Genomic DNA, 19,756 nt, shown 5'->3' on the forward strand with positions numbered 1-19,756 from the left:
TTTTGCGCATGGTGGGGAACTTAATAAAGCTTGGTGGGTACTTCTGAAGGTGATCATTTTGAGCCAGATCTAATTAGGGGTGGGGGTGGGGGGGGGTGGGGGGTTTCATGGCAAAGAGGATGAATCTATACACGCTCTAATTTTCATTCCCTTTTGGACTATATTAGCCCAATACATAAAATCCATTTAAAGTGCACCTTAGTCAAAGCTAGCACAATACTTCATACAGCCCCCTGCAGTCCATCTACTCCCTCACTGTCCTCTCCTGCTTCCCTCTGTTGCACCTCTGTTAGCCCCAGTAAAGTCCCTGACTGAGACAGTACACATGTGTGGTCACATATATAACACAAAACACAGAACAACAAACGCAGAACATTTATATCGTGCTTTTCTCCTGGCAGACTCAAAGCGCCAGAGCTGCAGCCACTAGGACACGCTCTATAGGCAGTAGCAGTGTTTAGAGAGACTTGCCCAAGGTCTCCTACTGAATAGGTGCTGGCTTACTGAACAGGCAGAGCCGAGATTCGAACCCAGGTCTCTCGTGTCAGAGGCAGATGATTTTGCTACAGATGCCACAGCCCTGGGTAACTGGATAGTGTACTGGTTAAGGGCTCTAACTTCAATTCCGACACCTCAGTTTATGATGCCTCTGACTCCAACTCCACAGCCCTGCAAGCACCTTACTCTGTTTCTTATGATTCCTTGAACAACAACTCCTAAAGTGAATGTTAGGTTAAAACGAAAAAATGATTCTAACTTACCTGGGGCTTCTTGCAGTCCCCTGGACCCTTCCTTTACTCACGACGCTGGTACAGCAACATTTTTTTTCTTTTTTAGAATAGCACTTTTCTAAGCGAAAATCCCTCAGAAAGTGCTTGGAAAAGCGCTTCAAAAATAGCCCTATAAATTGCTCAGCGCTTGCGATAGCACTGGCAATTTATACTGTGAACAAGGCTTTAGGGTGCACACGTGCTCTTACAACAAGGAAGTGGTAAAATTGTGCAATCAAAATTGGTTGTGTGTACGCACCCTAAATGCATTCATGTAGGTTTGCTGGATCACTTGGGGTGCGTACACATTTCCCATTTTCATTGGCTAATGTTACCACTTCCATGTAGTACGACAGATTTCCTACACCATCTGTTTTAGTATTGAAAATCAGTTGTCCCTCATACTAAATAGAAGTGGCAATACTGGCCAATCAAAATTAGATGTATGTGCACACCTGTGGGGCTGGGACCTACTAGAGGCGCATTAGCTGCGTTTTGTCGATTGCCAAAAGCGCTACTCCAGTGGATCCCTATGGGGGTGGTCCCACTAGCAGCGTGGGGGAGAGAGAGGAATGTGATTGGGGGCTTCCACAGGTGGGGGGCAGTGAGTTCCTAAAGATCTGTCTGTTTAGGCAATGTTAGGTGGCTGATGTACAAACACTAAATGCAGGTGTGATCAGTTATCTGCCTTCTCACCAAGTTTAACTCTTTTGAGACTGGACGGCTCTGATCCTTTAAAGGAAAAATGAAGCAAGAGGGATATGGAGGCTGCCATGCTTATTTCCTTTTAAGCGATACCAGTTGCCTGGCTGTCCTTCTTATCCTCTGCGTCTAATACTATTAGCCATATACCCTGAATAAGCATAAGCAGACCAGGTATTTCTGACATTGTCAGATCTGACAAGATTAGTTGTATGCTTGTTTTTGGTTTTATTCAGACACTACTGCAGCTAAATAGATAAGCATGGCTGCCAGGCAACTGGTATTGCTTAAAAGCAAATTAATATGGCAGCCTCCATATCCCTCTCACTTCATGTGTCCTTTGAGGACCAGAGCCATCCTTATCCTATTGAGCCCTGTGATTACTGTGATTAGTTCACAGTAATCACAGGGTCAGGAGTCAATCAAATTTGGCTCCTGACCGAGATGCAGAAGCTGTGCTGTCACTGAGACAGTAGAGCGAGCAGGTGCAGCGAGGGACCAGTGGCGATAATGACGTGGCAGTTAATAGTTGGAATCTACATCCTGTCAGAGCCGCACAGCCACCAGCAGTACATAGATTCCAACTACATTGGTACTAAATCAGTTAATCTATGTAGCTTTAGAATGCATGTTCAAATGGGTGTCCTGCGGCCCTAACCACTCTGTCCATTCAAATAAATGGATAGCGCCTGTATGATCATTTACTGTCGTTACAGTGAATGCCTTGCTCCTCGATTCAGGTGATCCTGGAAGCAACATGCAGCTTATCTGGATCGCTAAGAGCTACGCCTCCTTGTCCCCCTGGAAGTCACTGAAAGTTCCCAAATGCTTTTCTGCACACTTGCAGAAAAGTTTTTGAACGAGATGCTGCAGGACGCCTATCTGAATCGGGCCTAAATCAGATCTCTCCTGTTTAGGTCTGATACAGTGATTGCTATTCCATTTACTTGTCTGCAGACTCCTCCTCTGTGTTCTCGGGAAGTCTTCCAATCTTGAATTGCGGTGCCTCAATTTCTCCTCCATCCCTTTCCCATGTCTGTCCAAATTCTCAACAGCCAATAAAGTACCTCTGCTTGGATTCTGAATCTGATCAGACAGCCCGTCTTTATCTAACCCTTTCTGTGCTGACATGATGATAATGTGACTTGCATATTTGTTACCGTGCTTGTTTTTTTTACCCTCTCTTTAATACGTATCAGATTATGAAACTAACACACTCAGTTGCGTTACAGTGTGAGCGTTAGAACTCGCGGTGTTGCTATGAGCTTAATCAGTAGGCCTGGATATGTCACCAGCTGATGAGAGCAGGAAATGTAGGTCACACATCAAGGGAAGCAATCAGGATACAGAGTCAGACACTAATCCCATCAAGTGTCTGTGCTGGGTGTGTGTCTGCATATGTGCGCTATGCAGAATGTAATGGTTTGTGTCTGGTATGCACTACGCACAGCTGCTGCTATGCAGTGTGAGGGTGTCACTGGCTATACAGTGCACTGTCTGATTGCTGGGATCTCTCTAGTCCTAGCATTTGGCTGCAGTGTGACTGGAGTGTGCGTATTTCTCTTGTCAGTGAGGCATTCTGAGAAGTAATTGCTGGAATCCAGATCATCCTTCTTTTCCATACTGGTGTATGCTTCAATTTTTCCACAAAGTCCATAGTCTCTCACACAGTTATAACTCACTGGAGGCCTTTGGCTGTATCTAAAATCCTTATAGGGATATTCAACGTCCCTATTGTGCTCAAGCTTATGTGCACACAGTGTGCTTTATAATGCTTATATTTGTACATCTGAATAGAATAATGTTTAGTGGTGTTTAACCTTCCCTTCCTCCGATACAGGGGACTATTCTTCAGATCAGATTTTGTGGCTACACTTGTTATGGGTTGTGAAGATCACGATGGCCGCTCTTGTTTTATGACCTTTTGTGAGATGGGCCCCAAGGCCCTGAAGGGCTCCAAGGGGGTAGGCAAGTTAAGGTTGTGCACATTGGGGGGGGGGGGGGGGGGGGGGGGAGTCCATCAAAGTTTCACTCAGGGGCCCTATGAATTGTACTTGGGCCACTGCTGGGGATCCACTGCCATTAAGGCCACTTTCGAACATGACAGAATTTTTGTGCGATTTGCATCTTTGTGAATTCAATTCGCCACACATCTTATGCATGTCAGCGGCATTGCATTTGACCATGCGTTGCTGCCAGTTGTGAGAAAATAAAAAGGCCTACATGTATGTTTCCTCCCATTTTTTTCCATCAGATCTCCATTAGGGCCAATGCAAAATAATAAGCCATCTCAACAGATCGACCTAGATTTTCCAGCATGTCAGATCGATTGAAATCAGCCACAAATCGATCAAATTGGTCAATCTATTTGCGATCTATCGATCGGCCGCTAATTGGCTCAGTGTATGGCCACCTTAACATTGATCTGTTCAAAGAGTGTCAAGCCGGGCACCAGTGTATGATTTCTTCAATGCTTTTAGGGCGCGTTTCCACTTGAGCGTAAACCGCCGCGAATCTGCAGAGTTTCCCCGCAGGCGAATAGTGCGGGGGAAACTCTGCCATAGGGTGCAATGGTAACGCCGGCCGAATCGCTACCGCTATCGATTCGGCCGGCTTTTCCATCCGAATTGGCGCGGGAGGCTGCGGATCACATAGCCGTGCATGGCACGGCTGATGGTATTCGTCTGCTTTCCCCGCAGACCCAGAAGAGGCGTCTTGCGTCTCGCAGACACTCGCCGCTCAAGTGGAGTCGCGCCCTAAATCCATAAGGTACATATAGTTACCGCAAATCATAAAGTGACAGAGCGACCTGACAGCCGTTTCATGGGTCTCCCTGCTTCGTTAGAGGTCAGAAGCCCGTCAAACGGCTGTCTGGTTGCTTATTCACTTCCTGATTCGTTGTAACTGTATGAACCTTGTGGGTAAAAATGTTGAAACAAGAAGTCATACACTGGTACCGAGTTTGATCCTCTGAGGCCTCATTCACACCTAAAAAACGCAAATGCAAGCGTTTGCATTTTTGTACGCATTTTTGTTTTTTTCCCTTCCCGGCGCTCCACTGGGCGCTGTGTTTTTTTTTAAAAAGCGCTTTGCTAGAGCAGTTTTGAGATTCACTCCCTGACGCAAGTCAGGAAGTGAACTCTTTGACCCGGAAAAGAATAAATACAATGTATTTATTCTAAAAAAAACGCGGCATAAAGCGGTTTTGTGAGTGTCTAGCGATCTTCCTATACTTTCTATTATAGCAAAAAAACGCCCCAAAAATGGCACAGCGCACAACTGCACTGATATGAACCTTCTCATAGAGATTCATTGCACAAGCGGTTTGTGGGCGATTTTTAAAAATTGCCAGCGCTTGAAAAAAGCCCGAAAACGCCCTTAGTCTGAACTAGCCCTTAATGTGCTTATTGGAATTGTTTGCAACTGAGTGCACAGAGTGTGTGTGTGCATTTTTTAATGCGTTTTCAATGCGTTACAGCACATAGGAAAACGCAGGTAATTTTCTTTTTAGTTTTCAACTTTCTACATTGTTCCTCTGTTGCATTCTGGGACTGATTGCCTGCGTTAACGGTTTAAAACGCGCATAGTATACATTTTTACATTGACTAACATTGTAACGCATAAAGCTAGCGTCGGCCGAAAAACTGCGCCTGGGTGCAGTGTAACGCAACGCACAAAAATGCAGTGTTATATGTAAAAGCTAAAATGAAAGTCTATGGACTTTCATTTCACCTTGGGTAATGCAAACTTTACCCGTTGCGTTGAAACGCAGAAAATCTGCCCTAATGTGAAAGAGCCCTTAGCCCTGCCAGGTGCAGTTCTGCGGAATGTTTGTTTCTGAGAATTCCACAAAAAGATAAACTTTTATGTAACTTTCTTCCTTCCTCCGCTCTGTTCCTTTCTTCCTTGGCATCAATTAAATGAATCTTAAAAAATATGGGATTGGGGATTAAAGAGAGAGCTTTGTTAGCTGTTATTTTCTCCCAGGCTTTATTAGGTATGATTTCTAATGGATTAAACAGAGATCATCTCTTTTGTATGCTAGATTAGGTGTGTTTGGGACAATTACAGGAACTTGATCTGCGCTGTTTACCCAGTTACTAAGTCCTATAAAGATTGCTTTGAAAGATTGGCTGCCTGTCTGCTATAGTCATGTGATTGGCCTGCTTTGACCCGTTTGCTGCAGCATGTGTTTCTGTGATTACTGCCCACTTTAACTTGTCTTCTCCGTTTTTTTTCTTCCTTAGGTTCTTCTTGTCTGGTGGGTTACAAGAAGACCCCCCCGCCGGTGCCTCCTCGCACCACCTCCAAACCCTTTATATCTGTGACTGTACAAAGTAGCACTGAGTCTGCGCAGGACTCTTACCTGGATGCACAGGAGGGGCAGAGTGAAGGCAACAGCCAATCAGGGCTCAGCACCTCCACAGAGAGCCTTGAAAGTACCCGGGCACCCAGTGTGACCCGTGTTGGCCCCCCCACCCCCATCAGGCAAGTCCCTCCTGAGATACCCCCAAAAAATGCAGTCATAAAAATTGTCAAAGAAGAGCCTCGTGCCCCCGAGCCCCTCCCGAAACGCAAACTGTCCTCCATCGGAATTCAGGTGAGACATGACATTATTATTATTATTACATTACAAAGAACTGCTATGCTAGCTAGTAAAACAATTCCATCATTGCTATATTGATGATGATTATGCAGCACTTTGCAGTTACGCTGTAGTTGCAACAGGAACATCTGTGCTTCCTATTTATAGTAGATTGCGTCCAGTGGATATACTATTTTCCTGTTTTGCAGTGGTTTGCATAGATTCTTCCTACCACCTTGCTGAAACCGTTTTGCATTTTAAAGGACACCTGAAGTGAGATGGATATAAAAGCTGCCATGATTCTTTCTTTTCAAACAAGGCAAATTGCCTGGTTATCCTGCTTATCTTTTCTGCATCAGTAGGGTCTGAATCACATACCTGAAACCAGCATGCATCAAATCCAGTCAGACTTTAGTCACAGCACCTGATCTATATGCTTGTTCTGGGTGTATTGTTAAATGTATTGGAGGCAGAGGATAAGCAGGACAGCCAGACAAAATTGAATTGTCTAAAAAGAGATAAATACGTCAGCCTTTCTATCCCTCTCACATCAGATGTCCTTCAAAGTGGACCTGAACTGTTGCCCAGGACAGAAGGAAAACATAGGAGATATGCACCCTGTGTGTATTTAAAGAGTTTAGACTAATTCCCCCTTATCTGTGACTAAGCACAACTTGTAATTTGATCCCTCAGCTGTGTCAGCTGACTGCCATGGCTGAGAGCTTATTTGTAAACACAGGATATAATCAATATGTCTGCTTCTATGAAAGCAAACAAACTGCAGATTTGTATCAGCTGTAGCAAATGTTTTTCTTAAAAATGTTGTTATGCTGTTTCTTATCTCGTAGGCCTCTTTTCCACGAACTGTTTACAGGCAGTGAAATGCCTCTCAAACTCTCACAACTGCTTGCTGCTGCCTGGTAACTGCTCGCTGCTGCCTGGTAACTGCTTGCTGAGCACACAGCTCAACAGTCCCTGGAAAAGAGGCCTTAGAGCAGAGAGGAAGTTCTGAGTTCAGGTCCGCTATAAGAGCTTCTCGCTGCCTGAAGTAACCAGTAGAGTGGCAGGTTTATTGGTCCACCAGGGTTGTAGAAGGGTGTTAAATTTGGCCCTGGTGCAGGGAAGTTACTACACGACATTTCTTTGACAATCTGATCATGCAATATTGCCACATCTGTACCCTGATGGTTGGTTTTCCTAAACAATTCATGCAGTAGATATTTTCTCGTACTGCGCCTGCGCAGGATGCTCCCAGGGACGGGAGCATGAACGGGAATGCGCGCAGCCATGCAGGTGCAGTGACCAGCGATGGGCTCAGTCAGCTAAATCAAAACTGAGCCACGCCGGGGGACATGAAGATTGCTGAGGACCAGGCAACTGCAGGGGGCCGGTAGAAGCCTCAGATAAGTAAAATGGTCTTTTTTTTTTTTTTTTTTTTTCCCCTTTCGGCAAAACCATGGTAAATCGAATTGAATCCCGATCGGACATGTCCGATTTAATCGGATCGTGAATAGAATCGTAATCTAATCGCACAAAGAATCGGATCGTGTAGATGGGGCTTAACATTGTCAAACACCTGATCTGCTGCATGCTTGTTCAGGGTCTATGGCTAAAAGTAGGCAGAGGATCAGCAGGATTGCCAGACAACTGGTATTGCTTAAAAGGAAATAAATATGGCAGCCTCCATATCTCTCTCACTTCAGTTGCCCTTGAATTGTAAAGAAAATGGCTAGTTGTATCAGGGCAACCTATGCAGTGTCATTGATGGTGGAATGGTACCAGTATTATGTGGATTGTGAATGTGGTGCTAAGTAATGCAGTTCCTTAACAAGCTCACTGGCTTCATTCAGGGATGCAGAAGTTGGGGCAGCAAATTAAGAAAATTCTGCTAGAACATGTATGCCAATGTGATTTGTCTGCCCCAACTTTTGCCAGTCGGGTGGGGGTTTTGGCAGGTTATAAGTTCTGGTGCGTCTGTGTTTTTTGTTTGCCACCAGTGTGTATAATACATTATAATTCTTTTCACATCAGGTGGATAGTATCCAACCAGTGCCTATCCCTGAGCCTCCCCCTCCTGCCAAATTCCAGTCCATTGGGGTCCAGGTGGAAGAGGAGTGGAGGTAAGTCTGATATTGTCTGATAGGCCGCTTTTTACTATGTTGAGGCACTTCCACCTAATGTGCCTCATCGTAATTCCCGCCCATAAACAAAAAGGGCCACACACCTCACCCCCACCCCCATGGCAACCGTGGATGTAATTGGATCTTTGCTACTGCAAAATAGACGTTTATAAAACGTCCTCTTTTTTTTTTTTTTTTTTTTTTTTTTTTTTTTTTTTTTTAAAAAGATCATATTTTTGCACTTTTTAGTGCAATGCAAAGTCCATTTTGCGGGAAGTGGTTTTGCAGGAAAATGACACACTTCCTGTGATGCGATGGAAGTACTCTAGCTGATGTTGAAGCTGCAGTGCGTAATCACACACGGCATCGGAAGCAAGTCAGCGGTAACGTCGACATTTAGATTTTCAGATGACTTACTTCCTGTCCAGCAAACAAAGATGGGATAATTACCCTATTGTGTCTTGGAATTTTTTTTATTTAATAGCTTGCACTTATGCTGGGTACACACCATGCGTTTTTCCTGCTCGATACCGCGGGTCGATCGGGATCGATTGGATTATTTCCGACATGCTTGATTTGGATTTCGATCGTTCCTGCCGTCAATTTTGCATACTTAACATGCAAATCGATGGCAGGTACTATCGAAATCCGAATCGAGCATGTCAGAAATAATTGAATCGATTCCGATCGACCCGCGGATCGAGCAGGAAAAACGCATGGTGTGTACCCAGCATTACATTTTTTTTTTTTATCATGTTACAGCTGTCATTGTAATCACCAGTTCTGTATTTTGTACCAGTGTCCATATTTGATTTATATCATTGGCCTCAATTCACTAAGCTTAACTCCTGTCTTTAATAACTCTTCAGAGCTGTTTTACAGTTATCACAATTACATCACCATGGTGATAAATGTAAAACAGCTCAGAAGAGTTATTAAAGACAGGAGTTAAGCTTAGTGAATTGAGGCCAATAATTGGCTGTATCATTATGTACCCCATGTTTGTTTTCCTATTTTGTACAGCGCCATGGAATATGTTGGCACTTTATAAAAAATAATAATAATGGGTGTACAGACTTGGAGGTTTTTTTTTGTATATAGTGTTATATTATGTTGTATAGTTCTACTTTAAAGCAGGGCTGTGGAGTCGGTACAAAAATCTTCCGTTTATGAAACCACGACTCCAACTCCTACTCCGGGTGCCCAAAATTACTCCGACTCCACAGCCTTGCTTTAAAGAGACTCTGAAGCCTCCAAAAAACGAGGTTTTTACTTTAAAAACCTCTAACATAATTGCCCCTCCTAAAACGCCACATCCCCATGGCTGAAAACTCCATAAATCACCCCAAACTCCCTGGGGCACATCGCGGGGCTCCTTCCGCATAGAGCCAGAGCTTTTGGCAGCTCTGCCTCTACATGCAACGATCAGCGTGGATTTTGCTGCCCTAAGGAGGCAGAGCTTTGGGCTGTAGCTCTGCCTCCTTAGGGCAGCAAAATCCACGACCAAGAAAGTTGTGGATTTTGCTGGGGGAGTTAGGGATGATTTATGGAGTTTTTAGCCGCGGGGATGCAGCGTTTTAGGCGGGGCAATTATGTTAGAGGTTTTAAACTATTTCAGCTGCCCAGACGTGATCCACATGTCTAGGCGGTTGCTCTGCTGCAGAGGCGAGCTCCTGCGCACCCCCTTGCCGTTCCATGGTAGCCCTGAGATCAGGGAACGGGAACATGGTTCCCGTTCACCGATCTAAGTCCCCAGCAGAAAAAACGACTGTCTCTTATCAGAGGCTGCAGTCTTTCTGCAAAGAAAAAAGTTTCCCCGTCCTCCGGGAAGTGAGAAGCACAAGGTACAAAAAAAACACAAGGTGGCCATCTTGTGGCCAAATAGTAAAACTAAATCTACATACATTTTTCAAGCCAATTTACACACATTATAGCATTTAAAAATTAACTCTTTATTTACCAACACCAAAAAATTACCCAAATAACATTTTTAATGGAAAAAAATACTTACAATTAAAAAAAACAAAAAACAAAACGCATAATTAGTTACCCAAGGGTCTGAACTTCTTAAATATGCATGTGAAGGGGGTATACCACGAACATTTTTTTTAAATTATAAGCTTGTAAATAGTGATGACGCAAAACTGAAAAAATGCACCTTTATTTCCAAATAAAACATTGGCGCCATACATTGTGATAAGGACAAAATTTAAATGGTGTAATAACCGAGACAAACTAGCAAATAAAATACATAGCAGTCTTAAGAACAGAAGCGCCCCATACTGGTAGTCTAGTTAAACTCCACAAGTCATAATTTGCAACAGAGAAAAAGATAATCAAGGAGCAACTTCGCCATTCAAGTTTTCATTAAAACATCCAAAAACTTTAATGCAAATCTTCCAGTAAAAAATAACAATGGATAAATGACATCAACAGCAATACTTATCAGTAGCTACCAGAAAGCTCTTCCACCTCCAGAGATCCCATATAGGTGCAGCTCAGTACACAGGATATAATGAAAAGGGAATCTCTCAGTGGAAAAATATACAAGACACTTTTATTTGAGCATATGTCTGCAAATATGCAGTTAAAATCACTCACATTAAGAGTGTCCTACTCCAGTAGGGATCATCTTGGCACAAACACTTCCCACTCAACGTGGTACTGAGCCAGCACCTATTTCAGTAAGGAGTTTCTTGGGCAAGTCTCCTTAACACTGCTACTGCCTACTGAGTGCGCTCTAGTGGCTGCCTCGCAAGTGCTTTGAGTCCGACAGGAGAAAGGCGCTATACAAATACTGCTATTATTATTATTACTAAATTACTAAATCTACTTGCGATCAGTTAATGCAGTACATGCCCTCTCTCGTCCCGACTAGTTTCGGCGTTCCGCCATCATCGGGGGATAAAATACATAGGTTTTCATTATGGTAATTATGGTAGCATGTATTTTAAAGCTATAATGGCCAAAAACTGAGAAATTATGATTTTATTTTCCATTTTTTTTCAATATTCCTGTTAAAATTCATTTATAAAAAAAATAATTCTTAGCAAAATGTACCACCCAAAGAAACCTAATTAGTGCCGGAAAAAACGAGTTATAGATCAATAAATTGTGATAAGTGGTATTAAAGTTATTATGAATAAATAGGAGGTGAAAATTACTCTGATGCATAAGGTGAAAAATCCCAGCGGGCTGAAATGGTTAACTACTTCAAGACCGCCCCACACCAATGGGCGTAGTCACGGCGGCAGCCCCAGGACCGCATAACGCCAATTGGCGTCAGGTCCTGGAGCCGGCTACTGAAGGAGATCGCGCACAGGGTGTGCGCGCATCTCCTTCTTGGGGGGGGCGGAGCTCTGCCCTGTGTTCAGTCTCCGAGCAGCTATCGCCGCTCGAGAGACTGTTAGACGGCGTGATCGCCATCTATTTACACAGTACGGCGCTGCGATCAGTAGCAGCGCTGTACTGGGGACAGCTCTTGACACTACTGTCCCCCTGGGGCACAAAAGAGCGATCGGCATTGATAGGCTGAAGCCTATCACAGCTGATCGCTGTGATAGGCTGGCTGGGGGAGGCAACAGAAACTTCGTTTCAAAAAAAAAAACCACACTGCTAATATTTATACTAAAAAAAAAAAAACTGGGGGGCAATCAGACCACACCAACAGAGAGCTCTGAGAGAGCTCTGTTGGTGGGGAGAAAAGGGGGGGGGGGGAATCGCTAGTGTGCTGTGTTGTGCGGCCCTGCAGCTTGGCCTTAAAGCTGCAGTGGCCCTTCTAGTAAAATATAGCCTGGTCTTTAGGGGGGGTTTAGCACTGTGGTCCTGAATTGGTTAAAGTAAAAACCTCATTTTTAGGAGACTTCAGAGTCTCTCTTTAAGCAGTTTTTTTGTTGTTGTAATTTGTGCTGGTTGGTTAAGACTGCTGGTTGGTTGAGTTCCGGATAACCGGGAATCTACTGTAGGTGCTTATGCCTTCCTCCTACAGCCGCTCAAGTCTTATTTCATCCCCTTTACAGGAATAGCCGCTCCAGCAGCATGACCTCCAAGCAAGAGACAGACTCCGACACGCAGGAGCCAAGTAATTCGTCTGACAAGAGTGTCCCAGAGTGCCCACCTCCCCGGCAACCCACCCAAGGACCTCCTGTGCCCCTTCCAAAAAAGCACCTCTCCTATGGAGATGGTGTGGATGCGGAGGCCTCTGCCCTTCCCCCTCCTGACCCCTGGCTGGACTCTGCAGCCTCTCCCCCTTCCACAGAGCCAGCTCAGGCAGGGGCCTGCCGCAGGGATGGACATTGGTTCCTGAAGCTCTTGCAGGCTGAGACAGAAAGACTTGAGGGCTGGTGTAAACAGATGCAGAAGGAGACTGGGGACAACAACCTGTGCGAGGAAGGTATGGGTTATACTCACGCAATATTACTGTTTTTGTGTTCTGAATGCATTGCCTTTATTCAATAGATCCTTTTTTTTCCCCTTAAGACCTGGGTAAAAGCCAAGCTACTGAATGTACATACCCTCTTGTGGGTCATGTTCACTTACACATTCCCATTGATCTTCAAGGAGGCCCTGTTAATCCAGTCTGGATCGCTTGTGATGTTTGTCTTTTATAGATCACTGTGAACTGAAGTTTTCATTGCCAAATTATAGACTTCTCTCATCCATATGTTTGGGTTTTGTTATTGTACTCGGCCCCCATTGGAGAGATCGCCTCCTTCCCTGTACTAGCCACACTCATATGGCTTCTGTGAGCTGAATTTCCCATGGCCCTTTTGCTATAAATTCCTGTACTATATTTATTAGAGCAGTCTTCCCTGATATTATGAGCACCTATGCCCAGGGTGTCATCAACACAACAAATCTTTACAATGGAAACAGAGCAATAGCCGCTACATAGCATTTCAAAGTCTTTTTGGCATTATCCATAAATAAATAAATGCACAAAGAGCGCACTTCTCCTGCGTAGACTGGCTCTGACTGACGGAAGTGCAGGGACCACGTACCGGAGCACGGCAGCGTGGGAGCGATCTGAACAGATGGGGCTGGAGGAAGCCCCAGGTATGTATAAATCTTTTTCTAGTCCTGAGCTCTGGCTTCCTTTAAAGAGAAGCTCCGACCAAGAATTGAACTTTATCCCAATCAGTAGCTGATACCCACTTTTACATGAAAAATATAATGATTTTCACAAACAGACCATCAGGGGGCGCTGTATGACTGATTTTGTGCTGAAACCCCTCCCACAAGAGGCTCTGGTACCGTACGGTACTCTGGGCAAACTGCCACAATGTAACAATGACACACACAGGAAATGGCTGTTTATAGCTGTCTGTTAAAGCCAGAACAGCTACATAATCTGCCCACAGTAACAATGTCACCATGTAATACATGTCAGAATGTGAATCTGGGAGAGGAAAGATTTTACAATGAGCAAACTCTGACTAAATCATGTATACATAATTATTGTAAAAATTAAGCACCTTTTTATATTAAATTATTTTCACTGGAGTTCCTCTTTAAGTGCAAGACACGCACACTACACAATGGTCTCATTCCAGTGGTTATAACATTCCAGAATGTTGCATTAGTTGGTCCATAAGATAAGCCAGTGCCCAGATTTGTGAATGAGTGATCATTCTGGTACCACCTAGATGGTACTGAAGCAGAAACTCCTATGAGGGTGCAACAGAGCTTGATCTGCACAGTGCGGGAACTGTGTCTAGTATTGGCTGTGCTGGAAGTTATGGGAAATCATCCAAAAGATTGTTTCCTAATAGATCGATTATTTCACTTTCTCACATATCATGAAGTAAACTTACTTTTGTGAACAAGGTTGTGGTTTAACTTAGGCACCTGGGCCCTACACCACTGGGGGTTAGTCATTTTTCTCAGCTAAATAAAGCTGTGCAGATGTTTGTCTATTTGCCTCCATACCTATTAGTATTTGCCCATATCTAGGGTATAACCGAATGCTTGCATGTAGTAACTGCAGCTATGCTGAACTAAAAGTTTAGTTTCACAAATCACAGCTTAATTCCTTGTGTGCAAGAGTGAAATGTGCACTGTAAATACATGCATCTAAGTGACTATGGCCTCAATTCAATAAGCTTATCTCCTGTCTTAACTCTTCTAGAGTTGTTACCATGGTGATAAGGCATGTAGTATTCAGGAAACCTTTTTACCTCAGGCAAACCTAAAGTTAACTCTTCTGTCTTTAAGTTAACTCTTTAATCCTTAAAATAACTCCAGAGTTAAAGACAGGCTGTTCATTAACTGCATGTGAAAATAACTACAGAGGAGGTAAATTAACTACAGAAGAGGTAACGTAAGGAATGAAGAGATAAGATAACTCTCTTACTGTGTGGAGGTAAGTTTTCTCTTGCCTTATTATCTCCAGCATGAGCTTAGTGAATTGAGGCCTATGCGTGAGAAGTAAAATATTCCACCCCAGCCTCCACATTAAATGGTATGAAAATTATACACTGTTAGCCACACCCACCACAATATTTGCAGAAAGTCGAGCAGTCTGTTTAGACTGGCTCTCCAATATACACATGCTAGATTCTTGGTACAGATTGCCCCGACTGGCCACCCTGGCCCGAGAGCAATCTAACGTGTGTACAAGGCTTTGTCTCTCACAGTGCTTTTTGAAATTGGCATGGCCCATGTTGCTACTCTTCTTCCATTGGGCTGTTCATAGATTGGAGGAATGGCATTAGTTGCCATATTCCCTCCCAACATTTCTTTAAGGAATATCAGGGTGAAACAGGCCATACATCATTTTTCAGGTATGCCTCCTGCAGTGCTCAGTTTGTGGTAAAATAGTCCGGTATAGTCCCCTTCCGACCACAGGAGGTTGCCGACTCTTGTCCCGGATCCAGTGTCACCGCTCTGTCCACGCTCCCCGGAATTCTAGTGATTGCGATATGCTGGTAGCGTGGACAGAGCGGTGGGACTGAGCCAATGGGGGCTTTGGCCTGGTCTGAGGCCCACTAGCAGTGCTTGCCAGTCGTCGGTGGTTCCACTTGCAGCGTTGCAGTTGCATAGCTCTGCATGCAGAATTTTTGGGAACTATCACATTAACGGCTGCAGAACCAAATCACGATTGCTTCAAGAATTGTGAGCATTTTGCAATCTCCAAAAAGTACCGCTAATGGGCCCCAGGCTGTAACTTAAAGGTTATTTTTTCACTAATATCATGCAGTTTGCACATATGCTCATGTTTTCATTGGCATCGCCATGTCATTTTAAATAGAAATGCAGGAAAATGCACAAAGCGGCATGTGGCAAATTCCCTCCCTACCCTGTGCATGGAAATGCTCATCGTCTGTGAACAAGCCCATTGCTTAATCTTGGCTGTCAAGCCTACTGCATTTCCACATGCATAAAGAGGCATCTAGTGGAAATTGCCCTGAATTTTGATTGCTCCCTTAGTTGGCTTTGTCTGGCATCTTTTAGCTTTGCGCTGATCACTGTCATCGCACCAGTCAGCCAGGCATCCACAAGGGACAGTTTGCCAACAACCCATATGGCTAAAGAGGAGCTGATTCATTTCATAGAGCAGGCTTTTCTTTCCACTGTGCCCACACTGACCCCTGCCTTCTGCTTGCAGTGATCGGCAAGGTACTCAGCGCGGTTGGCAGTGCCCAGCTTCTGATGTCACAGAAATTCCAGCAGTTCCGCGGCCTGTGTGAGCAAAATCTGGTAAGATATCCATGTGCTGGAACTAATGCTAATAGGTTTGTATTAGGGGTCTATGGATCTGTAAGCCTTACTACAGATTAGTATTTTTTTATATACTGTGTATATATAATTTTTTTTTTAAACTTACATGATATCAAACTTAAACTGTACCATAGACAAAAAGAGAAAGTTTTATACATACCTGGGCCTTCCCCCAGCCCCACCCTCTCGGATCGCTCCCACACTGCCATCCTCTGCTGTCTGCAGCTCCAATTTCGGGTCCTATTCTGCCAGTCTGCACAAGATGCAGTGCGCTCTCTACGTATCTCTCCGGCGAGAGATATTTTTATTTTATTTTATTACATTTTGATTGGCTGGTTGACATCCTTATTACCTGTTTACCAGATAAAAATAAAAAAATAGTTTTTCTGATTTTATGCCCGACAGTTACTCTTTTAAGGCACACCCCTGCCATGGTCAAGCCCCAGCCACGCCCCTTGTCACTGATGCCAGAAAGCATTCAAAAGCAAAAGATTTAAAATTCAGACCACACTGGCCCTCTCGATCATCCTTAGTTCTCCATTTTAACATTTGAAAATAAGAAATCAATCAATTTTAAGTGATAGAAATAATGTTTAGAGTCTATTAAACATCCTTTCAGTAGAAAAAAATACATATATTTACTAAGTTTTGTACATGAGTCCTGAAAGAGGGACAAATAAGGAAGATGGGGCGACAAAGCGATTTTAATTCCCAAAGAGGGACAGTTTCTGAAAGGGGACAGTTAGGAGCTATGGAAAATGAAGGCCTTGGTTGTTTGATACCTTTTTTAAACTTTTCAATTGGTAATCTCTATTTATTAATGGGGTACATGGAGGAAGTGATCATCCTCCTATCTTTATTCCCCCGAGAGCAGTACAAAGGGGAAAGGGGGGTATTTGATTTTTCTATTAGCTTTCTGCTGAAATCACTCAGTGAATGGCTCCTTCAGCCTATGTGGTTGATTAGCTGAAGGGGAAATGCAATGATTTGCATGCTGTGATCACTGTATTTAAGCAGTTGTGCCGTAAATACAGGTTCATTTTACCTCTACTTTTTTCATTGTAGCTAAGATATGTTCACATTATAAATTGACATAGCTATTGCAAGCGCTGAGCGATTTTTATTGAGAGGTTTGTAAGCGCTTTTCCCTGAGCGTTGCGCTTAGAAAAGCGATTTTCTAAGCACTTTTGCAGAGCAATTCATTTTTTCACTTCCTGAAGTCAGTCAGGAATGAACTCTTTCACTCGGAAATTTAATAAATACAATGTATTCATTCATAGAAGCGCTCGGGAAATCACTATACAAAGCGCTTTTTCAAGCACTTTGCGATTTCCCTATACCTTTCATTGAGCCGAAGTGCTCACAAAATGGTACAGGCAGTGCTTTTAAAAGTGGATCCCAATCAAACCGCTCATATGTGAACACTCTCATAGAGAGCGCTTAAAGAGAACCCGAGGTGGGAATCTTAGAGTTAAATCTATACACAGAGGCTGGGTCTGGCTATAGTGCCCAGCCTCTGTTGCTAGTTGAATATTCCCTAAATCCCCCCTGTGCTCTGCACGAGCCCATAAATTACAGCCGCGCTGTCTGGCTCTGTTTACTTTTCTAGTGTCACTCACGCTGCTCCCCCGCCTCCTGCAGAGCGCAGTTCCCTGCCCGAGTCCCTTCTCTCTAATCAGCGGCGAGGGAAGAGACGTGGGCGGGGATCGGCGCTCTGCAGGAGGCGGGGGAGCGGCATGAGTGGCACTAGAATGGTAAACAGAGCCTGCTGCGACACGCTCAGTGTCGCCAGCGCGGCTGTAATTTATGGGCTTGTGCAGAGAGCAGGGGGGATTTAGGGAATATTCAACTAGCAACAGAGGCTGGGCACTATAGCCAGACCCAGCCTCTGTGTATAGATTTAACTCTAAGATTCCCACCTCGGGTTCTCTTTAAAAAAAAAAAAATACGCAAACGCTCATAGTGTGAACAACCCCTATGGCCTTCTTAAAGACCAGGCCATTTTTTACGAAATGGGCCACTGCAGTTTTAAGGCCTCACTGCAAGGCCGCACAACTCAGCACACAAGTGATTCCCCCCCCCTCCCTCTTTTTTTCTCAGAGCTTTCTGTTGGTGGGGTCTGATTTCTCTCCCAATGTTCATTTATTTTTTTATAAATTTTCTTTTTCTTTTTTTTTTTTTTTTTTTAATTAAATTTGACTTTTTTTTTAATAGTAATTTTGTTCTCCCTCTCCCCATCAGCCAATTACAACGGATCGCTCCTGTGTCCCCCAGTACAGCGCTGCTTTAGATTGCAGTGCTGAACACTGTTATTAGACGCCGTCTAACAGTCTCCTAGCAGCGATTGCCGCTGGGAGACTGATGGCGGAGCTCTGTCATCCAAGAGTAGATGTGCGCGCAATCTCCCGCAAAACACGCCCCCAGGACTGCACGCCAATCGACATTAGGCGGTCCAGGGGATGCCGCCACGCCCACGCCAACTGGCATGAAGCGGTCCTTAAAAGGTTTAAAATAACTTTCCAGCATTTTACAGTTGAAAAAAATATCAAAAGCAGGTGAAACGGTATTGTCAAAATTATTCAGAGTATTTTCTTGCTTGCTGGCGGCTTAAAAGATATTTTATTTCTATGGTGTGAAAATATCACCTAGGAGAAAACTTAAAAGAGAAAGTGAATTGCATATGGACCACAGTGTGAAGTAAAGGCGTAATGATCCACACCCCCTTTAACAGAATATCTTCATTTATTGTAAAAAGACATACAGATTAAAAACAGAACTGTAGGGCAAGACAGTCCACTGTTTCGGGCTCCTGCCCATCCTCAAGTTGCCCAGTTCTTCCTTTTTAGGTGTGGATCATTACGCCTTTACTTGATACTTTGATCCTGTGGTGTCCGGGACCAGATCTTCTGCACACCTTTCCATTTTGGATGGTTGGCCTTAGAGTGCGTCTTCACTAACAGAGCTACTATGGACCACAGTGTGGACAAACCCTACCACAGCACCACATGCGAACAACAATTTCTCTATTCTCATGCACTCTTGCCATCTGCTGGCTTATTTATGGAACTGCTACTCCTATCAGCAGAAAGCTGGCATTTTCACCTCCTTGTGCGTTGGAGGGGGTGCTAGGTTACTGTGGTCAGAAATGTATCCAGATAGTTTTATTATGCACTTTGGGAGAGCAAAGGGATAACCACAGTTGTACTTTGTGCTTTTTGTAGCTGCTTATAGATGATCCTATTTTGAAAAATCCAAGTAATTAATTTGGTTATGCCCCTGGATCATTCTTTGTATGCTTCCTTTACACTGCAAATTACCATTACAAATTACTGCAAAAAAAACCACCAAAACGCTACCTTCTCAGAGCGAAGATTAAGGGGTTTGGGTTTAAAACAGCCGTCAATAGCGTTTGTCCCAATCTTGGCTGGGGACCAGGCATAGGCAGTTCAGAGACTCTGGAGGAGGAGCCAGGAGTTCCGAAGTGGAGACTGGCCATGTCCATCACAGAATTCGTCCAGCAGCAAGTAGACGCACTGCAACACGGCACGCGCTCTTATGGAGGGAGAGTGGCAACCCTGTACGCATTGGCTACTGTAACTTGTGTACCGAGAGCCACCACGATCACATGCTTATATAAGCTCCTGAAGAAATGGAGGGAGTTCCTCTGTTAAACTTTTTATTGCATCTGCCAACATGTTTAAGTTAAACACCAGACCTGCCTTTCCTTCACCAGCCAATCCACTGGCACCCTGCTCAGGATCGCTGTGGTTCTCCGTACACAAGTGAAAATAGCTGATGTGCACAGGGTTGCCACTCTCCCTACATTAGAGCATGCGCGCCTGAACCAGAGATGGATTAAA

General features: G+C 44.1%; 1 protein-coding gene across 8 annotated transcripts in view; it reads left to right on the forward strand.

The window, feature by feature from the left end:
• Window positions 1-19,756, forward strand: part of DLGAP4 (DLG associated protein 4) — a 367,380-nt gene that overhangs the window by 329,730 nt on the left and 17,894 nt on the right. For all 8 annotated transcript variants that reach the window (XM_068263408.1, XM_068263407.1, XM_068263412.1 and 5 more), the window contains 4 exons: window positions 5,720-6,072; window positions 8,089-8,177; window positions 12,197-12,570; window positions 15,784-15,875. In XM_068263408.1, coding sequence (XP_068119509.1) covers window positions 5,720-6,072; window positions 8,089-8,177; window positions 12,197-12,570; window positions 15,784-15,875 — 908 coding nt within the window. The remainder of the gene's footprint in view (window positions 1-5,719; window positions 6,073-8,088; window positions 8,178-12,196; window positions 12,571-15,783; window positions 15,876-19,756) is intronic.

This window comes from Hyperolius riggenbachi, chromosome 12 (assembly GCF_040937935.1).
Source record: "Hyperolius riggenbachi isolate aHypRig1 chromosome 12, aHypRig1.pri, whole genome shotgun sequence".
Lineage (NCBI taxonomy): Eukaryota > Metazoa > Chordata > Amphibia > Anura > Hyperoliidae > Hyperolius > Hyperolius riggenbachi.